This window comes from Haliotis rubra, unplaced genomic scaffold (genome assembly GCF_003918875.1).
Source record: "Haliotis rubra isolate DU_JTF1 unplaced genomic scaffold, ASM391887v1 Scf107, whole genome shotgun sequence".
NCBI classification, from domain to species: Eukaryota; Metazoa; Mollusca; class Gastropoda; order Lepetellida; family Haliotidae; genus Haliotis; species Haliotis rubra.
In genome coordinates, this window is record NW_025764970.1 from 496,025 (window position 1) to 517,384 (window position 21,360).

Consider the following 21,360-nt stretch of genomic DNA (forward strand, 5'->3'; position numbering starts at 1 on the left):
TTAAGTTATTTATATCTTAAGCATAGTACTATACTCATATTATAAAAATATATTAGCTATCAAACTCTACGGAGTTTTGCTATTATATAGGTAGCTTAAACTTATTCATATCTTAAGCTTAGTAATACGTTTATATCATATAAGTATATTAGCTAACAAACTCTAAAGAGTTTTTTGCTATTTGGCTTAAGTGTCATCATATTCTAAGCAATATGGTTATATTATAACATGTATTAGCTAACAAACTCTACAGAGTTTTGCTATTATATATGTAACTTAAGCTTATTCATATCTTAAGCGCAGTACTATGTTATATCATATAGGTATATTAGCTATCAAAACTCTAAAAGAAGTTTTTGCTATTATATATTTGGCTTAAGTTTCATCATATTTTAAGCTTTATGGTTACATTATAACATGTATTAGCTAACAAACTCTACGGAGTTTTTGCTATTATATATGTAACTTAAGCTTATTCATATCTTAAGCGCAGTACTATGTTTATATCATATAGGTATATTAGCTATCAAAACTCTAAAAGAGGTTTTTGCTATTATATATTTGGTATTCTATTACTCCCACCTCCGTTCCGTAGGATTCTACAAGCAAAAGAGCATGAGTCAGGATAAGGAAAAATATGTAATTTTTAGAGTAAAATTGATATTTTATACTTATCCTGACTCATGAGGTCAGCCCTCCCATCCTCCCCACATAACACTTTGGATTTCCCTGTAAATTCAAATGTTGGGCTCAGTATATGAGGAGAGAGTGAGGCACATGGGTGAAGGTGGCGCCCTCGTTTCCCGCGCTTGTGGAAAGGGGGTAACTCGTGGTGGGTACTAATTAGTGATTTTACATTGAAGGGAGCTTCAATTAGGGAGATACAAGTGTTTCCACTAAGTTCGCAAGAAGAAGAAGACAAGCAAAAGAGCATGAGTCAGGATAAGTATAAAATATCAATTTTACTCTAAAAATTACATTATTTTACACTATCCTAACATGTCTTTGATAGTTGTAAATGCATTGTGCTGTAGGTCAACAGAGCAAAGAATGAATGTTTTTCACATTAACATTGTAAGTGTAACAATTGTATTTACCGAAATCATTCATAATGTACTCTTACTTTGTTGTTGACTTTTGATGATTTAGCTACCAAACAGGGAGCTACTTTGAGGTATTTCACTTAACGGTTCCAATTACCCGACCGACCCTTGAATTCTGGTTCCAATCCTTTTTTTTTTTAAAGTGGTAGGAATAAAATAAGCTTTCAGATATCATTATTTTTTCCCGGCACTGATGGACATCAGTCATTCTGATAGGGAAAGTCGACATGATGGCTGCAAGCTTGCTTGAATAAACAATTACACATTGATAAATGTGTTATTAGTTTGTACTTTACTTCCAAATAAATGTACAAAAAAATCTATTTACCTACCCTAATTTTTAAGAGCCGTGATTGGAACCACAACATTTTTGTTATTTGGCCTTATTGATGATGGAAAGCCCTAAAAGTTATGCAGGTCATGTTTGGTTTTGACAAAGCAAGAATTGCATGAATAAAGGTGGGATTCAAACCAAGTGTCATAGACAAACCCAGATGGACACTCCAACTATGAGAGCAGTACTAGCAGGTTATATGATCCATGTATTACTTTGGTGTTTCTATACTAGTGGGGCCATGACTTCCGTCCTGACTACAAGAAGTTGAACATTTTGAGGGAGAAGTATTCAGGTGTTCCCATGATGGCTTTGACAGCCACTGCAACACCGCGGGTGAGGAAGGACATTTTACACCAGTTGGGCATGAAAGATCCAAAATGGTGAGCCTACTCATCTCTAACACTTGTTGAAGACATTGCACTAAAGTACCTAGGATGCAAATCACCTGTCTAAGTCCTATCTCATATGGCATGATAAATCCACAATATTGCATGTATTTGTTGACCTTTGAACAAATTGGCTCTTTAAACATGTCTTTAAGCTGAGAACATAATGCAGCGACAGAACAACAGAACTGATAATGGCCCATCGTTGAGGAATCAGCAGGCCATTATCATTTGCAGCATCCTGCTCAATTCTGATAACAAGATGGCAGTTTCATGATAATTCTGTCCATTTTAGCTATAACACTATGATTTATTCATCATTGTCAGATTTAGTCAGTGTGCACATAATAAACCTGTTAAGTTTGAAAAGGGAACTTTTTCTGGCGATGGTGTAAGTTCAAGGAGTGATATGATTAACGTTTGACCCAGAGGAACTTTGACCTGGTTTAAATAATGAATTGCTTTCACACAAAAAAACAGCGTAAAACGAGTTGAATTAGAATGGGGATAACTGTACTGTGTTTGATGAATTGGGACGTATACTGGTGGTTATATAGCCGCAAATATAACGTTATATCACGTCGCCGATAAAACTAAATTTGCGGCTATATAACCACCGGTATATGTCCCCAATTCATCAAACACAGTACAGTTATCCCCTAATTAAGGGCATATTCAAATGTATACATTTTGTCACGCCAGGTTCATGCAGAGTTTCAACAGACCCAACTTGAAGTACCTTGTGCTGAACAAACGGCCCAAGTCTACCACACCTGATGTGATCAAGTTCATCAAAGACAAGTATCCAAGAGAATATGGCATTGTCTACTGCCTCTCTCGGTAAATATAACAATTTGAAAGGCAGATTCAATTTTATGTCTTTTGATTATATTAAATTCTTCTTTTCTTCATTGCAAAGGGTGGGCAGAACAATAAATATTATGATCAAAGATGTCTGGAAAAATCACCAATTAAATTATTGTTTTCAGTGTTGCTGTTTTCATCAAACCCACTTGTTCCACTCTGTTTTTTCAGTGTTGCTGTTTTCATCAAACCCACTTGTTCCACTCTGTTTTTCAGTGTTGCTGTTTTCATCAAACCCACTTGTTCCACTCTGTTTTCCAATGTTTGTTCCTTTTGTATTAGGGTTGTGTCAACACTTGTATTGCAGTAGATGGGGAGCTAGAGTGTCTGACAGTGATTGATGCTGATTGTACATGCAGATCCTGTTTTCTATATAGTAAATATTACTTAGCATGATCAATTCAACCTTCAAAATTCTTGGATATAGGAAACATAAATACAGGAGAGGAAAAACACGATTTCCACCATTTTAGTAATCAATATTGAAACGTAATAGCGTTTGTGAATGAATTTCAGTGCAAATCATAGGTTAAATGATTCATATAACAACAACAAAAAAATGTTGTTTGACCAACATAATGAGACAGGAAAGATCTTGCAGCACATATTGTTTACAAATCATTTTGCGGAGTACTAGTTATCTAATGCAGTCCTATTTGGTGTGAAGCATTCCTGTACTCTGTTACATTCCGACACACAGGAACGAGTGTGACACTGTATCCAAGGACCTACAGAAGGCTGGGGTAGATGCTGTGTCCTACCACGCGGGACTCCAGGATACACAGAGGGTCGCAATACAGGAGAAATGGCTGTACGGGGAAAGGTGTAAGGTGAGGCACAACGTCATCCATATTCTCTACAGAACAACATGTGTCCATCTGGGACATACTGATGGAACTTGTAGGCGTTAACTATTATGTTTCGTACTTAAGGAAGTGACTGTCCACGATTGCACAAGTGAACATGAGCAGGGCAGTCGAGAAATGACAGGACGACTGGACAGACTGACTGAGTGACGAGCATCGGCAAGAACTGGCAGAGGCCAGACATGTGGTAGACAGTGAGTATGTTGACTTTACATTGGTAGATGACCATCTGTTATAAATATCACAACATGCTGATATCTACAGGATACTGTACTATACTGGTTATAATTAACACAATGTGACCAGTAATTTTAGTCTGTTATCACTGTTGTTAGTTATGAACATTGAGACTAAAATATACAGCAAATTTCCTTGGCTAAAAACAACCAGTTCATTATATCCATCAGTTCATTATAAGCGTTTCTGTTGTGAATGTACTCTGCTGTACATCATCATAACATTATGTTGACGGTATCCCATCTGTTTACACATAGTGTTGGTATTGTAAAAAATATTCAGTAGAAAACAAACTGCCTTTGTTTACCGATTTGTCTACATGTTTAACTAGTCACTGAATTAGATGCATGCCAAAGTGGCTTTATATAAATGATTTAGGAGTTAATAAGGTTGTTGGGATCAGAAGTGTCTTAATCTTATGCTATTCATGTTGGACGATATGTGTATGTAACATTGCTACAACTTTCTTTCCCAGTTGCATAGATCGCTGCTCATACTATTAATCACCAGATTGTCTAGTCCAAACTCAATTATTTACAGACTGCTGCCACATAGCAGGAGTGTAGTGTTTAAAACATACAAACAAAACAACTTTTATATGTTCTAAAACCTAGTGGAGTATGTTAAGTATAAAGACTGATAAGTAAATGAACATTTTCAGGTTATTTGTGCCACCATAGCATTTGGTATGGGAATTGACAAGCCTGACGTTCGGTTTGTGATCCACTACTCCCTGCCCAAGTCTATAGAGGGCTACTACCAGGAGGCGGGCCGTGCCGGCCGAGATGGGCTGCTGTCAGAGTGTGTCCTCTTCTACTCCTACCAAGATGTCAAGAGGCTCAGGCGTATGGTGGAAAGTAGGTGGCTCCTTCAATTGTGTACACCCATACACCCAGAAATAGAATGAAGCACCATCTCTGTGTTGCTTGTCAGGCAGAGTTTACTTGGTGTTTGTCACTATCCTCAGTTGCCATGGCATGCTGTTCTGAATGTCTGGCCCAGGTGATGTACAGATGGCCACAATATGGCAGAATTATTGCTGGTGTAAAAACATTGTTACAGTAATTAAATCACAAATAATACCATAACCCAGCTGGTAGCAAACTCAGTGATAACTTATTGTCACTTGATTGGAATTTTTACAAAATGTATTTGGACCTTTTCTCAGTCCCTGTGGACGCGTTAATAAAGTTTGTTGCGTCCATTGTCAATTTTTATGCGTATAGGACACATGAATTCGCTTCCGGTAAATCCCTGATACACTATGCAACAATATCACACTCCTTAATGGGATACTTAATGTACAGATATCAACCTCAGTAATATGATGCATTATTATCCATATGGTGAAACATAACCAGTGTCATACATATCATATGTGCACATATCACTTTTGCCTAGCCACCATTGTTTCTCTATTTCGTCATCTGTGACGTAACAATTGAACGTGACGTCATTGAACAGGGCAGTCACACTTGCTTAACGTGTTGTACTCCAGAAATGTACATGAATAAAATGGATAATATAGAAATTGTTACACTATCTGCAGTTTGAAGTGGAAGTGCCATGTTGGCCGATTATTTATACAATTTGATAAACTCATGCAAAACTGTGTATTGCCACATTTTCATTTCAGATAAGTCTCTTTTTCTTACTCAGCGAGACACACTTGCTCGTGTAATAATCTCTATCTATGCACCAATATGAAACTCTATGTTAGGATTCACAGTATGTTCAGTATGTTTGTATCTAATTATCTGCACATTGTTTGGTTTGCAACTGGAAGAGATCAATGTTTTAGACTTTTTCACACAGTGTGCAGTTGAGATTTCCGTATTTTAAATGTTGTTAAGTGAACCGCGATGACCAATAAGCTGGTGCAGGATTGACTTACCAGAATACGTTTGTGCTGTGCGTGATAAGGAATGGAAATGGCTTCGAGACAACCAAATGTTTCTTCACATCAAAGTTTGGCTCAACAGTGTTTGACTGTATATGTTTTTTCTGGTCAACAAGTACATGTTCCAAACATCATTGGCAATGAACTCTTTCATTTTCAATCTGCAAAGTTTAACGAGATCCTTCCAAGATCTGAGACTCCTAAGAAGGTTGTGATTTCAGTGGACCAGAATGCCACGTATGCATCAAAGCGAGTCCACATTGACAACCTGTATCGCATGGTCCAGTATGCAGAGAACGTGGCTGACTGCCGCCGGGCACAAGTTCTACAATACTTTGGCGAGCATCACTTTGACCGAGAACGGTGTAACGACTTCCGCGGTTCTGTCTGTGACAACTGTGATTCAAAGGTGAGGACAGTTCCGTGTCAAGTACTGCTGGGCATGTGTTATTGTTTGTTGAGAATTGGAAGAGTGGTTATTTGTCAAGATATTGCTCAAATGATATCTTCAGGGATAAACTTTAGCATGAGGTAAAAGGGTACAAATCTAACTAGGAGAATTTGCTTTGACACTGCAAATTTGTTATTCAAAACTTGGTCCCTTCAAGATATTGATCATGTGAGATCAACTGATATCTCCAGTGATTTAGCATGAGGTAAAATAGTACAAATCTAACCAGGCCAGGACAATTCGCTCTTACACTACCCTTTCTTTAAAACCTCTCATCATCTTAGGTTGGTGAAACAGTGGTAGGAAATAACACTCAAAAAATCAAAATATTCACTGCAATTTTGATTTGGTGCAAATCACCAAAATGTTCCATCTTAGTGATTTGACAAGGAACACTAGAGTTTTTCTATCATTGAGGAATGTCACCAGCCTAGAGAATCATGGTACTTCTGGAAAGGAAACTCTGAAAATTTGTACCAGTGAAAAGCATTTCCTTTTGATATGACAAGCAGACACAACTTACTGAGTTGCTATATTTGCAGGATAAGTTCCAGCTCCGGGACGTGACAGAGGATGCCAAGGCTGTTGTCAAGTGTGTCGGGGAACTCACATCCGGCAGGAGAAACTTCACAATGCTGCACTTTGTGGAAGTTTTCAAAGGTAGGGGATGATTTCAACAATAATCATCAAAGTGATTCAGCTGCAGTGACAAAATCTAGAGCCTCAAAGACTCCATGTGTGCATCTGGTACTCTAGTCTATCAACTGAAATATTCAAATATTGGTCATATATTCCAAAGAAATTCTGAAAAGTGTCAGTGCTGTCACATGGCTGAAATTATGCTCAGGTAGAAGATTCAGGTAGAACTGGTCTTGAGCACCCCATACTTGTTGCAAGAGGTGATAGATGTGATCAGATGGTCAGGGTCACTGTCTGGTCCTGACTAGATTATTTACAGACTGTAGCTGGAATATTGCTGAGTGAGGAGTTTTACAACGAATACACAAGCCCAAAAATGCTCCTTTGGTTATGTGAATTAGGTTAGGAGATGCCATTGATGAGAATTAAGCAACATGTCATTGTAGTATGATTGATCATATGTGTATCGACCAGGATCAAAGAACACAAAGATCCAGGAAACTGGCCATGACAGACATCCCCTTCATGGGAGAGGCAGCGCATACTCCCGCCAGGATGCAGAGCGGCTGTTCCGGAAGCTGGTGATTGACTGCATCCTGATGGAGGATCTCCAGATCACGGCCATGGAGCATGCCGTCTGCTACATCAAGCAGGGCAAGAGGAGTGCCGACCTCATGCAGGGCAAGATCAAGGTGAGACAGGAAATAGGTCAAGAACATTGTGGGGGGTTGAAATGATGATTCTTTTTCAGAAGAAGTCCTCCTTGAGCATTTAAATGTCCATTTTAAATCCTACAACAGTTATAACAATATTTTAATAAAAATATTTACAAAACAAACAACTTGGACCGGTACTAGATCCTCAAGCATGGGCTCGACGCGTTCCCACCACCGATACCTCGGGTACCACACAAGATCAGCCAGACCAAAGTCCTACAACTCATTTTGGTCGTGCGCTACTGGCCGGCGAGAACCTGGTTCCCAGACTTCATACAACAGTTCGGCGAGCCAGCACTAAAACTACCAGAGTGGCTAAAAATCTACTCATCCACCCTCACACCAAACAACCACACGGAAACCCAGCAGGCCTTCAGCTATGTGCATGGAACATTTTACGCACTGTTTGAAGAGAAGAGGGTACTCTGTTAGAGCAGCCAAGGCAGTTAAACTGGCTTTACGACAATCTACTTGGAATCTATATGATGACAAGTGCAACAGCTTTGAACAGTACGCTGCTTTTGAAGGAATTTCGGCCAGACAAGTACAGGGATGAGAAATTTCATAAGGCCAAGGGTCATTTTTGTGAATCATCTAAATCCGTTGACAATTGTATGAATGTGCTTCAGCAGATTTAATTTTTTTTTAATGGTTGCTGTGTTCATAATATTTGTCATTTCTGAGCCAGTTTTAAAGGTCGAAAATGGCTAAATATCAGGAGCTTCGGCTAGTTTTTCTCAAAACTTCATTCTCATCCCTGCAAGTAGCTGACTCCTGTCATTTAAGAGCTACTAGACATCTAAAAGGATCTACATTTACAAGTTACCTCACGAATCCAGCGAGGCGATGAAAATACTCACCCTTGTCACGCAGACTCATTGATGCCAGGCAACTGATCCATTGCCACCGGCAGAGTCCATGTTCCCCTGTCTTACAAGATAAGCCAATGCATGGGTGATATAGGCTCAGTTTCAGTGATAGTCCTTACCTTAACATATGGCTCGTTCAAGATAACTAGACATCAAGGCGTCCTAGTTTATCTAAAATCCACAAAATCTACATGGTATACTTAATTTTGCGGACGTAAGAGAAGGTGGTCTTGCGATCATCAGCAGACCAGTCAACGCAGTTCAAGCCACAGGCAGAGTTCCCATAGGGTATATGAGCAAACGCTAATGTGATTATTCAGTCACAGTGAATCCTGTAGGTGGCTGACCCACCACCTATTCCATTGAATTCAATAAGCAATATAGCAGGATAAGGAAATATATGTAATGATAAAATTGATATTTTATACATATCCTGACTCATGAGATGTAGCCCTACCAAATGTCCCCTCTCACCACTAGGGGCTTCCCTGTACGCCTGTGCGGAGGCATATTCGGAGAGAGTGAGGACAGCCTGCCTTTGGTCACGTTGGAGTGCTTTTGGCGGGAAAGGCAAGGGAGGCCACTCCGGGATGAGTGATAGTATGTTTTTTTCAGGAAACTGGAAGGGATTCAAGTTTCCACTTAACCGTCGAAGTAGAAGGGAGATAAGCAATATAGCATGAGTCAGGATATGTATAAAATATCAATTTTATCATAAAAATGACATGTTTCTGATAAGAGCAACTTATATTGTAAGAAGTTGTGAGGATTTGTCAGTAGATCTGATATCATTAGAAACCTAGGGAGTTAGGAGAGTGTTTTAGTTCATTAGAAACAAAATAAGGTGTTTACAGATTCTACAGTACATTTGTTGTCATTAGAAACTTGATAAAGTTCTAGCAGATTGTTCACAACTTTTTGAATCATTGAAATTTGAGACATGTGGCAGATATTGAGAGGATCAGCCAGCATTCAGATATCCTGTGAGGACTCTGAACTCCAAACTGATGAAGCCTGTATTGAATTGGAAGGTGATCATGAAAAGGCATGATCTGGACTCAGGATGGATGAAACATGCATCTTCTGTGTTCACTAATTAAGTGATGGTTTCCAGGTGGAACTTGCAGTTCATGGCAACAGCAGGAGCAGGACGGAGGTGGCGAAGATTGGCCAGGAGGCACAGAGTGACTACGACAAGTTGCTGGATGAATGCTACAAGGAACTGCTAGCCATGGCCAAGACTATAGGTTGGTTTCAGTGTCTCCATCACCTACTTTAGAACAGGAAACCAAGTTCTATGAAAGTCAACTTCTTTATTGCAATGAGTACCTGAACCGTAATGTCGCACTCATTGCAATAAAGACGCTGACTATCCATAAAACTTGGTTTTCCTTAATCTTCACAACTTCTTAAAATGCTTTTCAAAGAAATTACTTTAGAGCATTATGCATCCCATCCTCGATAATCTCCAGGGTATATCTTACGATCACTCTCCCCTATACCCTGGATGCATCCACGGCTTGGCCCGATAATTATATTACCTCCCTTTGCTGGCTCCACATTTCTCACAGTAGCCAATCAGCTAAGCCACCGGTACATGCGAGCTTGCCAGTGTCAACAAAGATAGCGGTCGCAGTCGTCGAAGGTTTGTTCGCAGTGCCACTCAGATTTTGGGGAAATCATACAGACAAATTGACAGATCTGAAACTTTAAAAAAATATATGAAAGAACTCCTTCTACCTCTTTCAGAGGACCTCTGCATCAATTGTGTTGCAAAGTTTAAACGGTAAGATAATTAAGAAGCGAAGGTGAGTTGTGATTAGTTCACTCAACTTCCCAGCGTAGACACCTGATTGGATAAAAAGCCAGCAAAGGGAGGTAATAAATTCATTGGGCCAAGCCATGTATGCATCCAGGGTGTAGTGGAGAGTGATCGTAACATATAACCTGGAGATTATCAAGGATGTATGCATCCAAGATCCAACTTCTTTTGTTTAATGGTTACTATTGATATGGAACAAGTTTTTATGGATAACAACTTCTTTATTTGGTGAAACTTGTATTTATATGAAACTTGTTCCATATTGTACGTCTCAACTTCTAAAATGCCACTCAAACAGGTTACTATTGATGTTTACTGTCGTGTCTTGTCTTGCAGCGAGGGAGCACAACATCAAGAATTACACTTCTGTGTTCACAAACCAAATCCTGTGGCAGTTGGCAGACAAGCGACCTTTAACCCTGGAGGAGATGAGGAATAGTGAGATTGATGGCCTCACAAACTACAGGATCACAGCCTACGGTGCCGAGAGATTCCTCGACATTACCACCAAATACTGCTGTATGTTTTCCAGTAAGTAGTGACTTTCAAGGCAGGACTCCTTGTAAGGCTTCCAGGGGTATCTCGCTTTAGGGCTGTCAATATTGCCTCTGTCGACTGTACAAGATTGAGATCATCCCATTTATGCCTTTGTTTAAATCTTGTTAATGAGGAAGCACTTAAATATGTGAAATATCCAATGATTGTAGACATTAGCTTGTCAATGATCTGTAACCATAATGCAGTGATAGTATGGTCAGTTTTTACACATTTGGACTCTCACATTTCATAAGTGTTACATGATAGGATTTAAGGAAAAGTTCCCTGTGGACATCCAACTGATCTTCATGAAAGACCATAAAAGGCTCCTAACAGGATTGGGGCATCAGGCCCACTGGATAAGTTGAAGCATGTCATATCCCAGTTGCTTAAATGGATGATATTCATGTCAGTATTATCTGGTCTTGTCTCTATATTGTAAAGACTGCCACCATGTGACTGAATATTACCGAGTATGGTGTTAAACAACAAAGTGAAAATCTATATTGTCCCACAGCCCTTGAGGATGACCGGCGATGTAGCAGTCAGAAGGATCAAGGCAGTGAAGAGGCAACAGATGAATGGACATCACATTACTTTGAAGAGTCCCACAGTAATGGTAGTCGTGGAGGAGGCCGCGGGAGACGAGGTGGATCAGGATGGAGGGGCAAGGTAAGAACAGCTTGGATGACTTACTGGGATTACATGTATATCATTCAGCTCAAGGCAATTTGAGTAAAGACGTGTTCAGCATGTCAGATGTTCACAGGGTATTGTGTCATATTATTGGGTTTTTTTCGCAAAATACCTTCAAAATAGTACTACTTTGTAAGATTCAAATTGTTTGCTTCAACAGAAAAGTTTTCGAGGTAAAAAGGCCAAAAAAGGTTCAACACGGGGCAAGAGTTCTGGAAAGAAGTTCAACAGGTAAGCTGGACCTTAGATGTCGAGGGACCGCCTCCGTGGTGTAGTGGTTAGAGCGTCCGCCCGGAGTGCGGAAGGTCGCGGGTTCGATCCCCGACCGCGTCATACCAAAAGACGTTAAAATATGGTACTTGTTGGTCCCTGCCTGGCGCTCGGCATTACTGGGTACATCAAGGACTGGTCGGCTCGGAGTCAGTATAATGTGTCTGAGTGGGGTATTCATGCTTCACTGCGGCATGGTATCACAGTGGGCTAGCACTATAAAACCAGCTTCAGTCTGGGTTAGTACAAGCAGCCGCACATACACCTACACACGCATGCACGTCGTCATATGAGCGAAATATTCTCAAGCACGACGTTAAACCCAATTCCACCACCACCACTTAGATGTCGAGATATAGAAATTGAGATACCAAGATATTTGAAATAATGTTTATTTACATTGAGAAAACATATTACCAATTCTTTTTCAGAAGAAGTCCTCCTTGGGGTACTTATAAGCATTAAAATGTCCATTTTAAAACCTACGACAGTTGTAACTATATTTCAATAAAAATATTTACAAAACGAAAAAACACGTTCTGCGTTATGAGACCACCCCTACAGGGCCCCCGCGGGGCCCCCTACCGGCAAGAGCAGGTAACTCTAGCCGACAACCTCGCACCTCACTTTTCATGCTGTCGTCTTAGAAGAGAGACGTGCGTGTCGTTCATTGATGAAAATGAGTGTTAAAGAATCAACTAATGTATGTATGGTTCCTCTTTTCTCTCGCACGGGCGCTAGATGGAATTGTAGGTTGATTTTTTCATTCATGATTGTTGTAACTTAGTCGGACAGGCTCCATTTTCCAGCCATGTGGCAGGCAAGATGGCGGTCGGTTTGGATTCCTTCTGTCCTACGGTGGTAACTTTTTTAAGTTACATCGCTAGGGTGGTAGGGTAATTTCTTGTACATTACTATTGTAGGCTTGCCTAACGTTTTCACTTCCAGCAATGTAAGGTGAGTTGGGTAAGTTTTTTCATATTTTTTTACGCTGTATATGTTACGCAGGTAGCTTGCATTTTCGTCCCTTGTTCATGATACATGTTAAAGGGTAAAACTGCCTTAGCTTTTCACATAGGGTTTATCGCCCGTTTGATTATATTTTACTTGTGTTGCATATATGTATGTATTTTAGACTGTACAGCAGTTTCCATTAAAAATGGTTCTGTTTGTTACAGTTTCACCCGTGCGTTGCATGTGCGGCCATGTTGCCACCACAGGATACGCACGATGTGTGCCTACGTTGTTTGGCTGTTGAGCATCATGATGATCAATCGTGTGAAAGTTGCCAGGTTTTCTCACCCAAGACGACTAAGCGTCGATCTGCCGATTTTTTGTTTTATACAAATCTGCTGCAGGCGGGGGGGTACTTATGGGCTCAGGACCCACCATCTAAAGTGGCTAAAAGTAAGAAGAGTTCTTCTTCTACTAGCGGGGGTGGGGGTAAGCGGGCCAAGACGGCGTATAAACCTTCTTCCCCTATCCCCTCCACTTCCACTCAATCAGATTCTGCACCCCTCTGTATTAATGATTTAACTTCCATATTGCAGCAACAGATGACTTCGGTTCGCTCGCTGATCTCGGACGCAATGTCCGGTTTCCGTGAGGTTATTAACCCTCTCCTCTCAGGTGGCAGGTCACGCTTCGATCTCCTGGAGCTGAACCGGCGCTACCTGATGGGAGAGGGGGCTCTTTATGACCCCCCGGTGGTAGATGAGTGCATTTATGCCTCAGTCGCCCTGGGGGGGTCATCTGGCCATAGCCACACGTCGGCTCGTCAGGGTCGGCGTTCGCCTCCGGTTACTTCCAACAACCAGGTGTTGAAATCGGCATATCGTTCCTTTGAAGAACAATACCGTAACGCCGTTCAACAACTTAAGGTTTCCGTCCACTCAGCATACCTCGGCCCTGCAGAGGAAGCTGGTGGACCAGGAGGGCGTGGACGACGACGGCCTTGACGTCGTCCACTATGCTGCAGGCAGCTCACGGAGGTGCATTCACATCTGGCACGCCGACGCCATTCTCGGCCGTAGCGCTAGCCAGATGATGTCTGCGGTTATGGGCCTCCGCCGGTTGTGGCTGTCTGTGGCCAGATATTCACCGCTACACAGCAGGCGCTGTTGTCTCTGCCGTTCAGGATGGGCTCAACCCTGTTCCGGGGCATTGACAGTGGTCAGGAGGCCGCTGAGGCGGTTAGCCAGTTTAAGGACTCAAAGCCCTTACTCGAGCAACCCTCACTGCTCGCACCCGCCTTCCGTCCTTGCCTCAGCTTACCCTTCCTCTTCAGGAAAGGAAGCGCCCAAGTGGACGGCTCCACTTCAGGCACGTAGAGGCAAGGGCAGGGGTAGAGGTAGGGGCAAGGCTGCCTCCTCTCAGCAGCATTTTCAGAGGAAGGGGAAGTCGGCCCCGGCTTCCCAGTAAGCATTCCTCCAGAGCCCTTGTTGGTCCCGGCACAAGCGGTTGTTACACTGCCGACTGCCGGGATTCACTGCCTCTTACCAGACGTCCCTGTCGGCGGCCGGCTACCTCTCTTCCATCGGGAATGGGAGAAAGCCACATCAAATCCCTGGGTCCTGTCCACACTCAGGGATGGTCATATGCCACAGTGAAAAGGCCGATGTTCTCCGTGCCGAGGTCCAGGCGTTGCTGGACAAGGCAGCCATCGAGGTGGTTCCGACGGGCCAGGAAAATCAAGGGGTTTACTCAACCTATTTCCTGGTTACCAAGAAGGACGGAGGGTTCAGACCCATTCTCAATTTAAAGGGTCTGAACAGTTTGCTAGAGGTACCGTCCTTCAAGATCGAGACACTGCGGTCGGTGATCTCATCTGTGGAGGCAGGGGATTGGCTTACGTCAATCGACCTCAAGGACGCGTACCTTCATGTACCAATGCACCCCGAGTTCAGGAAATACCTCCGGTTTTTCCTTCGACGGAGGAGTGCTATCAGTTTGTGCTCCCCTTGGCATCTCCACGGCGCCAAGGGTGCTCACAAAACTCATGCTAGTGCCAGCTCAAGTCGCCAGGGCACAGGGCAACTTTTGTTACCCGTACCTGGACGACTGGCTGCTCAGGCGCTTTCCACTCACTTGAGTCGGGGAATCCACACAGACAGTGATGGATATTCTCACCAGGTTGGGTTGGGTCATCAACCTCAAGAAATCGAGCTGGTTCCATCCCAGGATCTGGTTTTTCTTGGGGGCGAGATTCGAGACACAGCAGGGCTTAGTCTCTCTGTCTCAAGACCGCATTTCCAAAGTCCAAAGGGTTGTTTTACAATTCCTTCAGTCCCCCAGGGCCTCAGCACCCACATGGCTTCAGTTGCTAGGCAACATGGCGGTGACGGTGGACGTAGTTTGGCGTGCCCGTCTGAGGATGCGGCCAGTTCAGCAAGCGTTAGCACAGCTGTGGTCACACTCGGGGTGTTACGAGACAATTCTCCTAACTCCAGAGTGGCTTCTCCCCCACCTGAGGTGGTGGACCGACACCGGGAATCTAGTCAGGGGTATCCCACGCTTTTCTCTCAGGGTGGGGGGGTGTCCTAGGGGACCTCACAGCTTCCGGACTTTGGTCCGTGAAAGAGGCGACCTTACACATCAACGTGTTAGAATTGAGAGCGGTCCGACGGGTGTTCGAATGCTTCATGGAGCAGGTTCGGAACCGTGTGGTTCGTCTAGAAATGGACAATCAAACGGCGATGTCCTATATCCTGAAGCAGGGCGGTACGGTGTCTCCGTCACTCCTCCAGGAGGCGTGGCAGTTTCTGCTGTGGTGCGACTGGTTCAACACACGGGCGTACCTGTGTATCTCGAGGGGAGGACAACGCGGCGTGCAGATGCACTCTCACGTCAGATCCTGGCCCCTCACGAGTGGTTACTCGACCGGGAGATATTCGGGCTATCTCCCCAGTTGTTCGTTGGTCGTTCCAGGTGGATCTGTTTGCCTCTGGGGTGACGAACCAGACTCGGTGTTTTGCTCCAGGATCCCAGATCCGGGAGCGATCGCGCCCGATGCCTTCCAGCTAGATTGGATGGACAGGGTTCTGTGGGCTTTCCACCGATACCCCTGATTCCCAGAGTCCTATCGCGGCTAGCCACCCAACCAGCTGACTACTTGTGCTGCTTGCACCTCTGTGGTGCCTCAGCGCTGGTTCCCGGTAATACTCAGATCGCTAGTACAGCCTCCTGTGCTATTACCGATGCGACCGGACCTCCTATCCAGGAAGGCCAGCCACACCCGGATCCATGGATCCAGTGGGTGGCTTGGCCACTGTCAGGAGTCGCCTCCGTCATGGGCGAATTCCTGCACCAGTTGCAGACACAATTCTGGCTTCGCGGAGGGATTCGACTAACTTACAGTATGAGGATAGATGGGCCTGTTATGCGCGCTGGTGTGGAAACAGAGGGATACTTGATCCCTTTTCTTCGACTGTAGTCAAAGTTTTGGAGTTTTTACAGTCTCGGTTGGAAGCCGGCCTAGCCGCGTCTACTATCCGAGGCTACTCCACAGCTATTTCAGCTTTCCACATTACTACCGCAGGGTTCGAAATCGCTATATAAATTCTGCACCAGTGCAGGTGAAAATTGCCTTGTGCAGCTTATATCTCTTACCGGACTGCACCAGGTGCAGCTTGAAAAAAATTGTATTACATTCGAAGAATAATTAAAAAAATCGATTACTAAAACGTTTGAAAGGTTAGCGATACGTAAACAGTGGTTTACTTCCGCATTGACAATAATAGACTTGACCTAAATACGGGCTTCATTTGCATATTCATCATGACAATGAACCAATCACAACACTTTCTCGAGTTTTTCCTACGTCATTGTTGCTAACAGCCAATGAAAACATTCAAAGGTCGTAACTTCATTGTCCTCGGATATTTCCGTGAGGACTTTTTTGCACTCGTTTTTAACTTCGGAAAAAAACGTTATCGCTTAGTAACGAAGTCTTCCGGCCTCACGTCAGCTGTCACACGTGTGTTCAACAGCGAAATGTCTGGACCGGCGATTAGCAAAAGTGGAGTCGCAACACGTATAAAAACTTTTGTACCCCATCTAGTTGCTCTCATAGATTAGAACTTTCAGTAAAGGATTCAGCAAAGTCAATCTCCTACATGTCAGTGATAGATGAAGTTCTGTACAATGTGCACAGTTTCTACAAATATTCAGCCAATAGATGGGAGGGGCTGAAGGCTGCTGCGGAGGCTTTGAACTGTAGTCTGTTGCGTCCAGTTCGTGTTTCTGGTTGTCGATGGGTGCCACATCATGCAAGGGCTATCTAAGCTGTTCACCAATCGTATGATGCAATCGTGACACACTTGGAAAATGAGAGGCAAGGGTTGGCAATGCTCACAATCAGGAAAAAAGCAAGAGCCATTTTGAAAGTGATACAGTCTATCAAATTCATTATGTTTTGAACTTTTACTTGGTATTCCTAAACATGCTCTCAAAACTAAGTAAAGTCTTTCAGTCAGACAAGTCAGGCCTACACTGTCCATGAAGCCATTGAAACAACGTAATGCGGAAATGGAGAAGATGTCTGGGGATCACCTGAAAGATACCATGATGCAGGGTATTCATGTGACAGAGGTACCCAGTGATACCAAGAAGCTGTACCAATTCAATGGGCACTCCCTCAGCATACCTGAAGGGCACCAAGCCCGATCGAAGATTAAGGAAAAACCTGAGAACAGAAATTGCTAATGCTGTTTCTGATGGTGAAAAGTTGTAGCAAATATGCAAGAAAACCTTGCCAAGCGTTTTGACATTAAAGATGCTGTCTCAGCAGGATCATCTGTGCACGAATCCAGATGAATGGCCAAGTGACCCAGATGTTCTCAGGACATATGGTGACAGTGAAGTAACAGAAATATTCACACATTTTCAAGCCCCCCTGACAGAAAGGGATATTCTTTGGAAAATGTTCTTCTACAGTGGACTGGTGCTTAAAAGAAAATTCTGAAGATGAAAAGTGTTGAGGCAACATTATCGTTCCTTGATGTGTGGCAAAAGATTGCCCAGTTGCCAGAATATGGTGATCTTATGGCACTTGTGAGGATCATCATTTCCCTCCCAGTCAATAGTGCCATCTGTGAGAGGGGATTCTCACTTATGAAGCGTGTTAAAACAGACTGGAGATCTAAACTAACGTCAGACAGTCTGACAGACTTGATGTCACTCAAGCTAAATGGTCCAGCTCTGAAAGACTTTAATGCTGATATACCAGTAAGTCTTTGGTTGAGTAAAAGTAAAAGGTTCCCAGTGACTCTGCAGCATGGTCAAGTGATGATAGTGATGAGGACTTGGATGACTGAGTGAGTAAATCTACTAATGCTAGTATGTAGCAATAATGTGACTTACCATACTAAGAGTTTCAAGACTAACAATGATACCATGCTGCACTTAATAGACCATGATATTAGTGCATCAAAACATTTTCTCCTTTTCATGCTAAGTTGTTCAGCTTTCTTTCACATGAATAAAAACAAAACAAGTGTATTTAATAGTTATTTTTAATTATACAAACTCATAAAATGGAACACATTAACGTGACCACTGAGGGTGCAGTCTGAGTCTCTTTGGTGCAGTTTGGTATAAACACTCAACTGCACTTGGTGCAGGTACTGAAAAAAGACGAATTCGTACCCTGTAGCGAGGGTGCCCTTTTAGGACAACACCCTCTGGTTCAGCGTTTCTTAACTTGAGTGTGGACAGAGTAAGTCCGATTAGATCCGGACGGACAAGTCCGCCATGGGATCTGTCCATCGTTTTTAGATTGGCTTTCTAGTCCTTTCTTCTCACGATATGTCGGGGAGTTGTCGCTTCAACTGTTAAGTTGGTAAGCGGCATTTTTGGTGGCCATTACTTCAGGTAGACGGGTGGGAGACATTCATGCTATGTCCTCAGACCCGGAGCTTACCGTTTTTCACAAAGATAGGGTAAGTATTCGTTTACCTGATTCCCTGCCAACTAAAATCGATAAAGCGTTTCATGTCACCGCTCCTATTGATTTGCCTGCCTTTCGCTTCCTGCTAGCCGTCTGGTAGGCGCAAAAGCGCCAGAGTACATGTGTTGGATATGCGTAAGACACTTAAGGCGTATGTCAAAGAGAACAATGTCAATCCGTGAAGAGAAGTTATTCTGCTGTTAGGAAATGATGGTAAAGTAGGTCACCCAGTTACCACACAGACCATATCGAGGTGGATCGTAATACGTGATTTGTATGGGTTACATACACAAGGGTATGACTCCCCCAGAGGGTTTAAAGGCTCATTCGGCCCGAGCAGTTGCCACGTCTAAAGCGTATGCTGCTGCTCTGCCGATTGAGGGAGATCTGCTCTGCGGCTATTTAGGGAGCCGACCGAGATGCGTTCATTAAGCCATTATCAGCTGGACAAACATTCGCGTGGAGTGTGCTCGGGTTGGCCAAGCGATTCTCCACAGTGGACAGAGTAACCGCCTCGGGCCGAGTGAGCCTACCGGCTGATTTACTCAGTGTTTTATACTGGTGTCCAGATTCCTCATTCTGTCTGATCCGTGAGCGTGTTTTTAGTTTTGTAAATATTTTTATTGAAATATAGTTCACACAACTGTCGTAGGTTTTAAAATGGACATTTTAATGCTTATAAGTACCCCAAGGAGGACTTTCTTCAAAGAATTCATAACCTCTACAGGTTTGTATAAATTTATCATAATCCGCAAAAACAAGGAAATAAGATCCATAATATTTGCCATTTCTGAAATCTACCTACAATGAAAACCGAAGCACCTGTGAATTGTCTGTTACAGCAACAGTTCCTTCAATCAGTTCAGCTACAACAAAGGAAAAAAGGCTGCTGCATCCTCTGGTGTCAAACCGATGGCCCAACCTTCCAGCTCTGGCAGCCTTGGGATGATGCCTGCCCCACAGCCCCGCACATTCCTCTCATCCAACATGTTCCTTGTCAAGAAACACTGACACCTATCACACACTGACACCCTCGAGATGATGCCTGCCCCACAACCCCAGACATTCCTCTCATCCAACATGTTCCTGGTCAAGAAACACTGACACCTATCACACACTGGCAGCCTTGGGATGATGCCTGCCCCACAACCCCGGACATTCCTCTCATCCAACATGTTCCTTGTCAAGAAACACTGATACCTATCACACACTGGCAGCCTCGGGATGATGCCTGCCCCACAACCCCAGACATTCCTCTCATCCAACATGTTCCTTGTCAAGAAACACTGACACCTATCACACACTGACACCCTCGAGATGATGCCTGCCACACAACCCCAGACATTCCTCTCATCCAACACGTTCCTTGTCAAGAAACACTGACACCTATCACACACTGACAGCCTTGGAGATGATGCCTGCCCCACAGCCCCCAGACATTCCTCTCATCCAACATGTTCCTGGTCAAGAAACACTGATACCTATCACACACTGACAGCCTTTGGGATGATGCCTGCCCCACAACCCCGCGACATTCCTCTCATCCAACATGTTCCTTGTCAAGAAACACTGACACCTATCACACACTGGCAGCCTCGGGATGATGCCTGCCCCACAACCCCAGACATTCCTCTCATCCAACACGTTCCTTGTCAAGAAACACTGACACCTATCACACACTGGCAGCCTCTCTCAGTGTCCAGTTAACATGTTTTAAGAATATTTGGAGAATAGTTACCCTGATAATGAAACTTCATTTCACACACTGACACCCTCGAGATGATGCCTGCTCCACAACCCCGGACATTCCTCTCATCCAACATGTTCCTGGTCAAGAAACACTGACACCTATCACACACTGGCAGCCTTGGGATGATGCCTGTTAACACAAGACATATCTCATCCAACATGTTCCTTGTCATGAAACACTGATACCTATCACACACTGGCGGTCTTGGGATGATGCCTGCCCCACAACCCCGGACATTCCTCTCATCCAACATGTTCCTTGTCAAGAAACACTGACACCCATCACACACTGGCAGCCTCAAGATGATGCCTGCCCCACAACCCCGGACATTCCTCTCATCCAACATGTTCCTTGTCAAGAAACACTGACACCTATCACACACTGACACCCTCAAGATGATGCCTGCCCCACACCCCCTGACCTCTCATCCAACATGTTCCTTGTTAAGAAACACTGACACCTGTCACACACTGGCAGCCTCTGTCAGTGTCCAGTTAACATGTTTTAAGAATATTTGGAGAATATTTACCCTGATAATGAAACTTCATATGTCAGCTCCATATTAAATCTTTCTTGTTGGGATTTAACAAAGCATTAACTTTGTCATGGGTTTGTCAAGATTACCCCTATTGTGAACCATGACTTTTATCCTTGTTTGGATTTACCACAGATGTAAATGATGTGAATGATATACATCACTGGGGCTTTTCTCCCTCAGACAACACAAATACTGTCAGATCAGATGTAAACTGACTCTGTCACTAACATTGTACAGTGTTATTTTTCAATGGATGTGCCATGGACAAGTTCTGTTGTCCAGGACAAAGGAAAAATATTAAGTGTGTGTTGTATCTACCTACCATGGGATTGTAGAAAGTTTGTGATATATTGTATTTCCTTCATAAATACTTTTCAGCTGCATTTATTTCTCATGTGCAAATTTTCTGTGAATACATTTCTTATTATTGTAA

General features: G+C 43.2%; 1 protein-coding gene across 1 annotated transcript in view; it reads left to right on the forward strand.

Moving 5' to 3' along the window:
• The window catches only part of LOC124279848 (Bloom syndrome protein homolog), a 48,803-nt gene extending 28,764 nt beyond the window's left edge, over positions 1–20,039 (forward strand). Inside the window, exons 18-29 of the mRNA XM_046715730.1 lie at positions 1,672–1,820; positions 2,529–2,666; positions 3,391–3,520; positions 4,455–4,650; positions 5,915–6,102; positions 6,687–6,804; positions 7,258–7,475; positions 9,483–9,615; positions 10,527–10,721; positions 11,245–11,399; positions 11,584–11,654; positions 19,482–20,039. Coding sequence (XP_046571686.1) covers positions 1,672–1,820; positions 2,529–2,666; positions 3,391–3,520; positions 4,455–4,650; positions 5,915–6,102; positions 6,687–6,804; positions 7,258–7,475; positions 9,483–9,615; positions 10,527–10,721; positions 11,245–11,399; positions 11,584–11,654; positions 19,482–19,650 — 1,860 coding nt within the window. The 3' untranslated portion in view covers positions 19,651–20,039. The remainder of the gene's footprint in view (positions 1–1,671; positions 1,821–2,528; positions 2,667–3,390; positions 3,521–4,454; positions 4,651–5,914; positions 6,103–6,686; positions 6,805–7,257; positions 7,476–9,482; positions 9,616–10,526; positions 10,722–11,244; positions 11,400–11,583; positions 11,655–19,481) is intronic.
• Positions 20,040–21,360: the final 1,321 nt, after the last annotated feature.